The sequence below is a fragment of the Benincasa hispida genome, chromosome 11, assembly GCF_027475165.1.
Source record: "Benincasa hispida cultivar pf3 chromosome 11, pf3_genome.v1.1, whole genome shotgun sequence".
Taxonomy (NCBI): domain Eukaryota; kingdom Viridiplantae; phylum Streptophyta; class Magnoliopsida; order Cucurbitales; family Cucurbitaceae; genus Benincasa; species Benincasa hispida.
Genome location: NC_143488.1, coordinates 87,053,399 through 87,067,574, shown reverse-complemented (window position 1 = coordinate 87,067,574; position 14,176 = coordinate 87,053,399). Strand labels below are relative to the sequence as shown.

The window sequence follows — 14,176 nt, the reverse complement described above, 5'->3', positions numbered from 1 at the left end:
GAGATTGCTCTCAACTGCTTAGGTCAAGAAGCTTGCCTTGACCATTGGAACTTCCGACAATTGTTGGGCGCAGATTGTTCACCACGCGTATGGAATTACCTTCAACTCATGCGACTGATTGCCCTTCTATCTTGGGGTAAATACTGGCTTTCAGCGCATTACCTACACTTCAATATTAGTTGCAACTTGGCCGCACAAGCTGCAATACTCCCAAGATAAAAAGGTTGTCTGCGAACACAAAACTCAACAAACTATCAGCTGCCAAGTCCCCGGCAACGGCGCCAAAAACTTGATGACGTAAATTAGTGTAAATGCAATTATGCGATGCATATCTTAGGTTATGCGTTGGTTCTCATGCGTCGGTGGTCATGTGTTGGACCATGCAATATGTGAAGACCATGCGTTCCTGTCATAAGTTTTCTTACGCTCTCGCCAAGTATAACGAGAGCGCAAGTTTCTCAGGTGATTCGAGGTCGATCGCAGGGACTTGTAGCTAAATGCATGCGGTGATGTGTTTTCAGCAGATAAATAAAAGAATGATGGGGGTTGTAACCTATAAACTACTCCTACTCATAACTAACAGACAAAGTAGTGGGAATATGACTGAGAGGTAGAGACACGACAACTGTTGTCGCGTAGTAAATGCATAGAAAAATAGATAAAATGTGAGGATGTCTTCATCGCAATCCTAAGCTTGACCGCAAGGGCAATACCAGCCAACGCAAACTAATGCGATCATGCCATACACGCTCGACGCAAATGCACGTGAAGTGTAATAGCAAACGGAACTTATTCCCAAGTCTCCATTCTTGCTTATGCGATCTCAATCTAGCTCTCTCAAGCCTCAATTCTAACCTAACTCTCTCAAGTCTTAGATTCTTTCTTTAGACTTTCTCTCGAGTAACTCTAAAAGTGTGATAGATGCATACATAAGACAAGGTAACAACAAAAGCCTGGTTGACATAAGATTATTCCTATCTCTAGTGAACACTTGCTTATATTGCTTAATTCTCGGGCAGTTAGGTGTTGCTGACTTTACTCATAGACAAGCATTGCGTCTGCTTATAGACAAGCGTTGCTATAGCTTCACACTAAGCAAAAAAGGTTTTCTCACAACACTCACGCAACACATACCTCCCGGTGGTTTGCTACATGCTTCATATTCCTATGCCACATGATTAAGTATGTGATGCTCTAACAGTCTCACTAAGTGATGCAATGAAAGTTAAGGATGCTAAGTAAAGGGAGATGGAGATGGAATCGAAGGAAATATAAAAATGCACTGATCACAAAATGTATTAATTTCTTAAGCCAAAATGTAATACAATACAATATAAGGAAAGAAGAGAAAATGAAAGAACCAGCAGGAAGCAATGTCTTGCTTCCAGCAGATGTGTGTTAAGGCCGCCGGTGGTGCCATGGAAGGGTGGTGGAGCAAACTCTCTCGAGCTCTAACTCCAGAGAAGGCTCCGATCGTCACTCGGAATGGATGAAGGAGATGAAGAACTCTCAAGCTTTCTTCTCACGCGTTCGTCTGGATCACAATGATCCACCCGAAGGTAGAAACTTGGATGGTTTGAAATTTTGCTCAGTGACCTATATTTATAAAGCTTCATCGCCGACAGCATTAATAGACCTGCTCTGATTCTGACATTCGCGGCACAATGGTCCTTTTTTTAATCTCTGCTGCTAACGGCGTGGTAGGTGAAATGTCAACATCATCTTTTGATTCTCTCGAGGTATGCGATCATGTTGCATTTCACAAACCTTTCGTTCATCCCTCTCTTATGATTATCGTCATGTAGCCACAATCTTCTTGCGATGACCGCATTCACTCGATGGCCGCAACTTTTCAGCGATGACCGCATTTGCTTGACGTTCGCAACTTCTATGTGATGGACGCATGCAGTTGATGGCCGCAACATCCATGCGTCGGACGTATGCATTCGCCTTTGTGATGGAGAAATTCCTCACATGCAGCTGTCTTTGCGATAGCCCAGCTTCCGCGTATGTGTCCGCTTCCTGCGTTAACTACAAAGATAGACAATTGAACACATAATAACGCATAATAGTGGGTTAGCCAAGATTCTTAATGTCGAACGACGCAAACTCATTTTCTCATGAATTCCTAATATATTCAACGCATATTTCACTTAACAATCCTCATAATTCTAAATAAAAGGCCTAAGATGACATGTATTTCTTCCCGTCATCAGTTATTATTTTGAAAAATTAATACTTAAAGCTATCAGTGGCTATCACTGATAGACTTCTATTAGTGATTATCAATTTTGAGAAATTAACAATTAAAAGCTATCCATTTTGAAAAATTAACGCTAATGGACTTTTATCAATGACTATCAATTTTTAAAAATTAACACTTAAAAGCTATTTTGTTGCTATCACTGATGGACTTCGATTAGTGGCTATCAACTTTAATTAGCTATCAGTAGTTATCAGCTGAGTTGCTGAGAACACTTTCCACTTATGCTTCATCTCGCGTTGGTTTCTCTGTTTATGATGATGATTGATTATGAATCTTTGATTATCAATGGTTATTAGTGGCTTTCACTAATAGACTTTCTATCAGTGGCTTATAGACTTTCAATCGGTAGCTATCAACTATGAAGGGAAACTACCAACTTCTAAAGATTAACACATAAAGCTATAATAAGTGATAGAAGTCTATCAGTTATAAGAAGTTTATAAGCGACTATCACTAATATTAACCTCAGTCATAACACCGATATCTCTAATGTCCTTGATAGCATCGATATCTATCTAAGTAACATCATTGATATCATTGATATATGGATATCACCTAAGTTCTATTATCAATATCACTCATATCAATTATATCATGGTTAGCAGTGATAACTTCTATCACTAGTAACATGATATCGAAGATAACTTATGTCAATCCTTTTTACATCAAATAACATGCTATTATTGTTAACTTGTATCATTGATAACATGTTATTAGTGAAAACTTCTAGGTATTCCACTTACACTTTAGTTCAAAGTTCAACTTTATTAATTAAATTCACTAAGTTGGTTATTAATGATAGAATTCTATAAGTGGTTATTAACTTTGAAAGAAAATCACCAAAGATTAAGCTATCGATGATAGAAAATATTATTGGATATCACTGATAGACTTTCATTAGTGACTATCAATTATGAAATATTAACACCTAAAGCTATCAATGGCTATTACTGGAAATTTTTTTATCATGGCTATTAATTAATGATAGATTTTATCACTAATAGACTTCTATCATTGACATAAGTTCGATAACATTGATATGATCTATCTAAATTATATCATTGATATCATTGATAATTGATATCACCGATACATAGATATCACCCATATCTACCTAAGTTATATAATTATTTCACATAGCCATCAATGATAGAAACCCTATCATTGATAGACTAAATCTATCACTAATATTAAGGCTATTAGTGATAGAAGTTTATTGTTGATAAACTTCATATTTTTAAAGTCCTGTAAAAAAAATTGACTTATTTGATAAGGTTCTCATTTCTCATTTTATTTCTATAAAAGGACTCAAATTTCAAAAATTGAGGAAAAAATTAGTTTCTTTCGGTTCCATTTCTGTTTGGTATTTATATAATGTCCCATTTTAATAATCAAATTTAACCATTGGCTCGGTATTAAGGGGCTTGTACAAATCAAACCTAGCTTCCTCAATTAATTAACAGTGAAAAATAATGAAGATATAAATCAAAATTAACAATGAAAAAAGAAAGAAAAAAGAAAAAGGAATGGAGAACACGACGGGAGAGGAGAAGAAATCGAAACAAAAAAAGAAAAAAAGAACGGAGAACACGACAAGGAAATAGAAGAAAAAGGGAAAAAAGGAAACGAAAAGAATGCAAAATATGACAAAAGAAATAGGAAAAAAAAAGAAAAAATAATGGAGAACACGATAAGAAAATGAGAAGAAAATGGGGGGAAAATGCAGGATAAATAGGGAGATAAGTGATAGAAAATAATGTAGAGAATTAATAAAAGAGAGGAAGTGATATAAAACTCCAATACTTGAATTTCATTCCAATTAGACCTTCTATAGACTCAAAGTACACCATAAATAACAAACCAACCACCCAAAACAAATAGCACAAGACTAACACAAAGAATAGCAACCCTAAAGACTAGCAACAAGAAACTAAATATAATCAATTCTATTTTTAACGCCCTCCCTTAAACTAAAACTATGCAATTTAGTATTTAGTTTAAAGTAGTAGAGCAAACCACCCCAAGTAAGCTTCGAAGCTTCACAAATGTTGTTAATTTGAGAGGCTTGGTTAAAATATATGCCACTTGATCTTCACTTTTACAGTAACTTAGATTGATAATTCCATCATTTGTAAGATCCCTCAAGTACTGGTATCTTACATCAATGTGTTTGCTTCGTCCATGTAAGACAAGATTCCTTGAAAGCTTGATTGTTGATGTGTTATCACAATGAATGATAGATGTTTCTTCTCGCTTATAATGCAAATTCTCAAGAATGTTCCTCAACCAAATGGCTTGACATGCATATGATGTTGCTGCTACAAGTTCAGCTTCAGTGATAGATAATGTGACAATTGGCTGTTTCTTGGAAGACCATGAGATAGCTCCTGAACCAAGCATGAAAACATACACTGAAATACTCTTTCTATCATTTAAATCTTCTGCATAATCACCATCGCTAAAACCAACAAGGTTTGATTTTTCTCCTTGTTGATAAAGTATGCCAAGACCAGGAGTCCTTTTTAAGTAACGTAAGATTCTTTTGGTAGCAAGGAGATGAAGCTCAGTTGGAGATTCCATAAACTTGCCAATTAAACTTACAGCATACATAATATCAGGCCTTGTAGCTGTTAAGTACATCAAGCTTCCAACCATTTGCTTATAGAGAGTATTGTTGACCTTCTTTCCTTCATGGTCATTTGCGAGCTTCAAATTGGGTTCAACTGGACTTGTGGCTGAGTTGCAATTCTCCATTTGAAACCTGTCCATGATCTCCAGTGCATATTTCTTCTAATTGATGAAAATTTCCCCTACTGATTGTATTACCTTTAATGCCAAGAAAATAATGCATCGTCCCTAGATCTGTCATTTCAAACTCTGCCATCATGGACTGCTTGAAATCTTCAAACATAATCGAGTCATTTCTCATGTAAATCAAATCATCTACATACAAACATACTATCAAAATCTTGTTTGGATGTCGGCATTTAATAAAGAGAATATGTTCATATGGACATTTTTCAAATCCAACTTTAATAAAGTAGGCCTCAATTCGACTGTACTAAGCCCTAGGAGCTTGCTTCAATCTATACAAAGCCTTCTTCAAGCGATATACCTTTCTTGCATTATTCTGTCGAACATATCCAGGGGGTTGATCTATGTAAACTTCTTTATTCAAGTCGCCATGCAGAAAGGCTGATTTCACGTCCATTTGAAGAATTTTCCAATTGCGTTGTACTGTCAATGCTAACACCATTTGAATCGTATCATGTCTTACAACCAGAGCAAAACCTTCATTGTAGCCAATGCCAATTTGTTGCTTGTACCCCTTTGCAACAAGACGAGCCTTGTATTTATCTACTTGGCCATCTTTATTCAGCTTCGTCTTGTAAACCCATTTAATACCAATGGATTTTTGCCCTTTAGGAAGTTTTGATAGCTCCCAAGTTTATTTTTTTTTCCTCAATCGACTTAATCTCTTCATCCATGGCCTGCTTCCATTTTATATATTTGACAGCTTCTTCAAAAATTAATGGATCACATTCTGATAATAAAGCATAATGGACAAATGCCTCATCAGAAAGATCACCACTAACCACATAATCTTCCATCCATGTCGGTCTTCTTTTAACTCATTGTGATCTTGAAGAACTTGCACATCCTATTTGAGACTTAGTAGCCTCAAGCTCAATTGAATGTTGTACTGGATTTTCAAGTTGAGGTGTCAAAGATTCATCACTGTTTTCAAAATTCACAGGTACTGTTTGTTGCTCTGGAGTATCTTTTGTCCAATTCCAAGTGTTTAGTTCATCAAATATAACATCTCGGATAATTACAATTTTACCTGTGATTGGATTGAACAGTTTGTAAGCCTTTGATTGCTCACTAATGCCAAGAAAGACACATTTTTTACCTTTTTCATCTATCTTCCTTCTCTTCTCGTCAGGAATGTGTGCATATGCAATGCACCCGAACACTTTAAAGTGATCAACTGATGGTTTACGCCCATCCCAATCTTCTTGAGGAGTTATGTTTTTCACCGAAAAAGTGACTTCGATTCAAAACATGAACACCCCAATTTACTGCTTCTGGCTAGAATTTCTTTGGAACTCTCCCATTTGCAATCATACTTCGAACCATGTTGAGGATAGTACGGTTTTTCTTTCGGAAACACCATTTTGTTGAGGTGTGTAGGCTGTTGTCAACTGGTGTTGAATTCCATGCCGAGCACAAAAATTTACAAATTCTTGTGACATGTATTCTCCTCCACGATCCGTTCGAAAGGTTTTTCTTTTTCTCTCAATTTCATTTTCAACAACCGCTTTAAAGCTCTTGAAAATTGAGAATGCTTCAGACTTTTCCTGCAAGAAATACACCCAAAACTTTTTTGGAAAAATCGTCAATGAAATAAATAAAATATTTTTTCTTCCCATTTGATACTGGGTTTAATGGGCCACATATGTCAGAATGTATCAACTTCATGGATTTATGTGTTTTCCATGCTTTGCCTTTTGGAAAGCTCTCATGATGTTGTTTGCCAACAACACAATTTTCACATACTTTCGTGGAAGGAAAAATTTAAGGAAGGCCAACCACCATTTGCTTTTGAGAAAGGACTTGCAAACCTTTAAAATTCAAGTGACCATATCGCAAATGCCAAAACCATATGGGGTCTTGATCTACATTAGTCTTGAAACATAACTCCAAACCTTATAGTTTGAGTGGGAACAGCCTGTTCGAGGCCATTTCAACACGAGCTATCAATCCTCTTCTTGGATCATATATCTCACAGGCGCCTTCTTTGATAGTTGTGACATAACCCTTCTCTTGTAGCTGTCCAACACTCAGTAAATTGCTTCTCAAATCAGGAATATAAAACACATTTGATATGATTTCAACATTGCCTTTTTTTTTTTAATCTTAATTTGAATATTTCATTTACCCACAACATTTACTTTAGAATTATCACCAAATGTCACAGTAGAATGATAACTTTCATCCAAATGAGAAAAGAGAGACTTGTTACTACACATATGATTGCTGCAACTAGTGTCTATACACCATATGTTAGTTCCAAGCTCCTCGTTGTGGTGGCACGTCATCAATAGAGTTTCTTGCTCCTTTTCCTCTATAAAATTAGATTGCTCTCCTTTTTCATGGTTGAAGTTGGTTGTGCATTCAGACTTGTAATGACCAAACTTTTGGCAATGATAACATTGAATGTTGGACTTATCAAGTCTCGAGTTGTTTTTGGATGTTTGCTTGTGTGGATCATGTCCACCACCTCGTCCTCTTCCTTGCCACCTTCCACGACCTCGACCACGTCCTCTATTTGATCCTCTCCCTGTAGAGTTTTCACCATGAGTTGAATTTTTCAGAGCTTGTTCTTTGGTTGGACCTGTATTTGACGTCATTCTCTACTCATGCACAAGTAAAGAACTTTGTAATTCATCAATTGATAATGTATCAATATCTTTAGATTCCTCAATTGAACAAACCACATATGCAAGTTTAGAATCCATCAACCGAAGAATCTTCTCAACCACAGCTACATCTTCAATCTTCTCTCCATGGATACGTATCTTGTTTACTATAGTCAAGGTCCGTGAGAAATACCTATCCACTGACTCACCTTGCTTCATTTTAAGAATCTCGATCTCTTTGTGAAGAGCTTGGAGCTGCTGTCTTTTCACCCTCGTTTTGCCTTGACATTTTTTCTTTATGGAGTCCTAAATTTGATGTATCCTTTTGCAAAATGGTCTCCAAGATGGCACGATCAATGGCTTGGAATAAATAATTCTTTGCCTTGAGATCCTTCAATTTTCGTTCCTCTAGCTTCTTTTGGTCAGCTTTTGACAAGACAACTCTAGCAGCAGGTTCATTCACTCTTGTTTCAACAATGGTCCAGTACTCTTTGGATCGTAAGAAATTCTCCATCAACATGCTCCAATGATCATAATGACCGTCAAAGCAGGGAATTGTTGGTTGCACATAGTGGTTTGAGGCCATTTTCTATGCTTGCTAGCTATTGTAGAAGATAAAGGAATGAGAGTTGGTTTAATGGCTAAGAAAAAAGATGTCACAACCGGACTCTGATACCACTGATAGAAAAGAATGGAGAGAACTAATAAAAGAGAGAAAGTGATATAAAACTACAGTACTTGAATTTCATTCCAATTAGACCTTTTATAGGCTCAAAGTACACCATAAATAACAAACTAACCACCCAAAACAAATAGCACAAGACTAGCACAAAGAATAGCAACTCTAAAGACTAGCAACAAGAAACTAAATATAATCAATTCTATTTTTAAAAATGAGAAGAAATAGAGAGTGAAAAAAGAATAATAAAAATATCATTTTAAAGATTTGCTATATTTGTAAATCTTTTTAAAAATTTGTATATAAAAAATAGTAAGTCTTAGTTTGCCACCATTACAATTATTCTAAACTTAATCCTACAAAGACTACTATATTCTTATCTACTATATTAATAAAGTTTAAACATATAATTATTATAAATTATAAAAGTTATGTCATAATTGATAGATTAAATGTTAAATTTCAAGCTTTATTTCTCAACTTTGACATTTATGACGAGACATTATTCAACTGATATAGAGATATGTTAATGACCAAGAGACCTATAATTTGAATTTCTTAGATCCCATTATACTAAAAGAAAACAAAAATTTTTAAGTTTATGTCATTATGTCTCAACTCTCTTTTGATCTTGTGTCTGATAAAGTCCGTAAATTTTCAATTTTATGTCTATTAAGTCATTTACCTATTTTACTTCTTAAAACTTTACGAACTTACTTGACTTGAATTAAAAATTTAATACCGTATTAGATATAATAGTATTTTTATTTGTTGACTTTAAAAATAATTGAACATGAGTGGACTTATTACACCCAAGATTAGTATAGGAACTTGACAATTTTTTTTTTTTAGTTTAGTGAACTGTTAGCAATTAAAAGTTTAATTGAAAATTTATAAAAGTTTACAAATGTATTAAACATAAATAAAAACGTTTAAGGACAATTAAACTTGTGATAATTAAACGATCCACACAACGAATATGGATGATATGTTGTGATTGTGATTGAGGGATATATTGTTACTTTAGCAAAAATGGTACCACAATTATTTATTTACTTTTCCTTTCCACCACACAACAAATTTCCTGTCTTTCAATAAAACATGTAACGAGGAACACGCTTACAAGAGAAGATGAGCTGCATGTGGAAAAAAAAAATAGTTTCATTTTAGGAAAATTACTTCAAAGGGTAATATTGTTAAAATATTTACAAGATATAACAAAATTTTAGAACTATCAATTATAGACGTTGATAGGCTTCTATCAATATTTATCAGCATCTATCATTGATAGTTATAAAATTTTGCTATATTTTATAAATATTTAGGTTCATTTTTCTATATTTGAAAATAACTCTGGATTGTAATTGTATATGTCTTTACTGTCTCTAAATTTTTCAAAAAATTGTGTCTTTTTTTAAAGTAAAATAATTGAATTCAGTCTTATTTCAAATTTCAGAAAAATTAAAAAAATTAGAGATGAAAGAGGTACTTATAGACTTAATTTTTAAAATCTAAAATTTCAAAAATCAAATGGTTAGATGATTTTGTAAGTTGAAATTAAGTAAAAAAAAAAAAAAAAAATTGATTGTTTAGGGTACTTAATTTAGTTTTAGTTGGTTTATGTATTTCAAATGGTGAGTTGGTACAAATTTAGTTAAACTTCTTAAATTCCTCTTTATACTATACACTAATTGTAACAAATTATTAATAAATAAATTAAATGGTTGTATTAAAATAAAGAAAAATAAACCAACTTCTTTACAAATATAATAAAACATCAGTGTCTATTAGTGACAGATTGCGATAGACAATGATATTTTGTTATACTTGAAAATATTTTTCATCAGTTTTACTATTTAAAATAATTACCCTATAATACTGACGTAACTATTTTAAAGTTCAAAAGTATTTTTAAAACGAGAGGTTAACAATAAGTGTATTTTTTTAAAAACTTTTTTTAAAATGTAAGAATACTATTGAAATTTTTAAAAGGCTAGAGGTACTTTTGAAACAAAGTACAAAGTTATTTAACTAATTTTTTATTCAACTCTCAATCTTCCGTACGTAATCAAAACCGAGTGCTTGTAACATTTGGCACTTTTTGAAATTGAAATTGATCACATCCAATTAATATTAAATATCAATTGAACATTTGGTCCCATGTTTTTTTTCTGTTTCCACACATGTTTTTGGTGACAAATTTGGCCCGCATGTTCAATGCTTAAGTTATCCAAGTCAACAAAAAGCATCCAACAATCTTAAATGACTCGTCTTAATATTCAGAACATATGTTTTTCCCACTATTTAAGGAAGACGAAACTCAAACACTTTGCTCATCTCACTCCCTACCTAAAAATATTTCTTTCTTTGGCAATTTGAGTTGAGTTTTGTTGGAAGCCTGTGTTTTTTTTTTTTTCTTCTTTTTGTAACACAAAAATGAAGGTGAAGATGTTCATAGATTCATTTTTGAGGGTACCTCTCTTGGTTGGAGAAAAGTTTGAGAGTGAAATATCGACTTTGGAGAAAGTTGAATCAAATAATATTCAAAATTCTTGCAATTCCCAAAACACATCCTTTTTACAAACATCTTTCAACCTCCTCAATACTCTATCAGGTTCTACTCGCAAAACATAATTGATATGATTTATCTTTCTTTTATTTAATTATTTATTTATGTATTATATGATGATACTTGACAACATTGTTAGAATATATATTTTTTTCCCAAGAATTTGTTTAAAAAGATATGGCTGCTTTTTGTTGTTTGATTTTGTGTGGTTCAGACATCACATGTTATCCAAAACTAAGTGTAAAGCTTTTGGATAACATGAATCAGGTCGGGGTGTTGAATGCTTAATATTTGTGTTGATTTGTTATACATTATGCTAATGATTACATGGTTGTATCTATGTTGCAGGAGTTGGAATTCTATCCGTTCCCTACGCCCTCGCGTCGGGCGGATGGCTAAGCCTAATACTCCTATTTGTCATCGCCCTGGCGACGTTCTACACCGGGCTGCTAATCCAACGATGCATGGATGCAAAATCTGATATAAGAACCTATCCAGAGGTTGGAGAGCTTGCATTTGGAAACAATGGGAAGATAATAGTATCAGTTTTCATGTATGTGGAGCTGTACTTGGTTGCCACAGGATTTCTAATTCTTGAAGGCGATAACTTGAACAACATGTTCCCCAACATCGGGTTCGAACTGCTTGGCTTTAGAGTCGCGGGCCAAGCATTCTTTGTTTTGGTCGTTGCCCTCATTATCTTGCCGTCAGTTTGGCTTGACAACATGAGTCTTCTCTCTTTCGTGTCGGCGAGCGGGGTTCTCGCGTCGGTTGCCATCATCGGGTCCGTTTTCTGGTGTGGTGCCTTTGATGGAATTGGATTCCAACACAAAGGAACAACTCTCATAAACTGGAAAGGGATTCCAAATTCCATCAGCTTATTTGCGTTTTGTTACTGTGCACATCCGGTTTTCCCAACCTTGTACAGTTCCATGAACAACAAACGACAATTCTCCAATGTAAGTGAAAACCAAATTCCCCTCACCTATATTTCTTTTTATGTTTCTATTTCATCTTAATGATTTTCATTTTTTTTTTAAAAAAAAACCTTTCATTAAATCACTAACCGTTGATAATTTCAAAATGGTAATACTTCTGAAGATGTCAATAGTTAGAATATATACTACCCTCTTGCATCCAATTTGATAATCATTTAACTTTTTTTATTTTTGAACATTAATTAACTTATAAACATTACTTTTTCATTTCTAAATTTTCAAATGCTTTTAAAAATTGAAGTCAAGGTAAAAAAAAAATATGATTTTTTAAAAACTTGGATTTTATGTTTCATTAGAAAAAAAATGGAAATCATTATAAATAAATGATAAGAATACAAGCACAACTATCAAAAACAAAAAATCAAATAGAACATTAATTATCAATGCATATTATCACGTGAAAAATAGTTGATTTTATCTCCAACTACATCCATGTTTGTGTAATCCACACATTTATCTTGCCACATAGCAAATTTCTTTTTTAAAAAACGTTAAATTATTTTTTATTACATAATTAAAAAAGATGCATATAAATGAGTGCGACTACAACGTTTTATCACACATGTTTACAACTCAACAAGTAGTATTTTAACATTCCATAATCAATTTTCTTGATTAATTATAACATCAGTTTGTGTATTAATTTTAACATTAGGTGATGAAAGAATTCAGTACATAAGAGATAAAAAATTGATAAAAAGGATTCGAACACATTAGGGACTAGAACATACATATTTGAGCTCTTTCTTCAAGTTTTTGGTGACCAATTTGGGTGTTTTCTACTCGTGCAGGTTCTAATTTTCTGCTTCATCGTTTGCACATTATGTTATGCCTCCATGGCTGTAATGGGATACGCAATGTTTGGCTCAGACATTCAATCACAAATAACCTTAAATCTTCCAACAGGAAAACTCAGCTCATTGGTTGCAATCTACACAACATTAGTAAACCCCATTTGTAAATATGCATTAATGACTCTTCCAATTGTCACTGCCATTAAGAATCGTTTTCCACTGAACTACAACACAAAGCCCTTGACTATGTTAATTAGTACCAGCGTGTTAGTCAGCAATGTCATTGTAGCTCTGGCAATTCCCTTTTTCGGGTCTTTGATGTCGCTCGTCGGAGCATTTCTAAGTGTTACCGCTTCGATTATACTTCCGTGTGTGTGTTACTTGAAGATTTCGGAAAGTTACAAGAGGCCGTTCGGATTCGAGACAGTGATAATAGGTAGTATCATATTAATAGGTGTTGTTGTGGCCGTAGTTGGCACATATGTAGCTCTTGTAGATATTGTAGGACAGATATAATCAATTTATTCTTCATGTAGTAGTATTTTGATTTTACGGGAGTAGTTGATGTATCTTTTAAAGATTGTCTCTCCATATTTTTAATGTAGGATCTTCAAATAATAATGGAAAAACATTCACTATCAAAGAAATCTTTAAAAGTATAACTTTTGATGCATTAGTTATCTCAAAAGATTTGGTATCAATGAAGAAGTTGAGACGTCGTCTTATGTCTTAAAAGATATAAAAGATATAATATGGATCCCAATTTTTTAAAGAGATAATATTCCAAGATTCTTTGTATTAATTGATTGTAAATTTTTTAGAATTTAAAGTGAATTGAAGAAAGTAATCTGCTTTGGTAATCCATTTTGTTTCTCTAAAAGAAAAAAATCCTCACCGACAATACTTAGAGCTTATCTCTACATCTTATTCAAAAAAATACGTAAATTAATATCAGTAGGTGTATGCACCAACATATCTCAATCAAGTTAGTATATACCTAGTACCTTCATCATATCCCAACCCCATTTTATAGATAGAATCTGTCATTACAAAGAAGCTGTTGGATAGAACAAATGTATAAGGAAGCTGCAAGATTGAGAGATATCGAAGTAGGATAAGAACTGATAAAAGCTTTGACCAGCTACCAGATAAAGAGCAAATGTTCTAAATTAGTTGTTCAATATTGCAACCTCTAGTTTTTTGAATGCATGAGAACCCACATTTCCCTTTTCTTTTACACACAATAATTTGAATATAATCACTCCCTTGTGCTTGATTTATTTAATTTGCTTACGCGAGTTTAGCCTCGTTGGTAGACAAGATTAGTGAAGACCCCCAACTTATTATCATAGCCATTGGCCAATCCCACAATGTTTTCGTTCTTTATGACAATAGGGACATTATGTGCATCATTTGCTCCTAAAACAATCCTCCTGTTCAAGTTGTT

At 33.7% G+C, this 14,176-nt stretch overlaps 1 protein-coding gene and 1 pseudogene across 1 annotated transcript; one reads left to right on the top strand and one right to left on the bottom strand.

Annotated features, from left to right (window-relative positions):
• Positions 1-4,258: 4,258 nt before the first annotated feature.
• Positions 4,259-5,035, bottom strand: LOC150032997 (secreted RxLR effector protein 161 pseudogene; annotated as a pseudogene).
• A 5,665-nt stretch (positions 5,036-10,700) lies between these two features.
• LOC120091243 (amino acid transporter AVT1J-like) lies at positions 10,701-13,376 on the top strand. Its single transcript, XM_039049182.2, has 3 exons — positions 10,701-10,982; positions 11,286-11,896; positions 12,727-13,376. The coding sequence occupies exons 1-3, from the start codon at positions 10,805-10,807 to the stop codon at positions 13,243-13,245; spliced, it is 1,308 nt and encodes a 435-aa protein (XP_038905110.1). The 5' UTR covers positions 10,701-10,804; the 3' UTR covers positions 13,246-13,376.
• The last annotated feature ends 800 nt before the right edge of the window (positions 13,377-14,176 follow it).

Coding starts and splice junctions, on each gene's coding strand:
- LOC120091243 (XM_039049182.2), top strand. CDS start 10,805: ATGAAGGTGAAGATGTTCATAGATTCATTTTTGAGGGTACCTCTCTTG. Junction 10,983..11,285: donor CCTCCTCAATACTCTATCAG/GTTCTACTCGCA, acceptor TCTATGTTGCAG/GAGTTGGAATTCTATCCGTT. Junction 11,897..12,726: donor ACAAACGACAATTCTCCAAT/GTAAGTGAAAAC, acceptor CTACTCGTGCAG/GTTCTAATTTTCTGCTTCAT.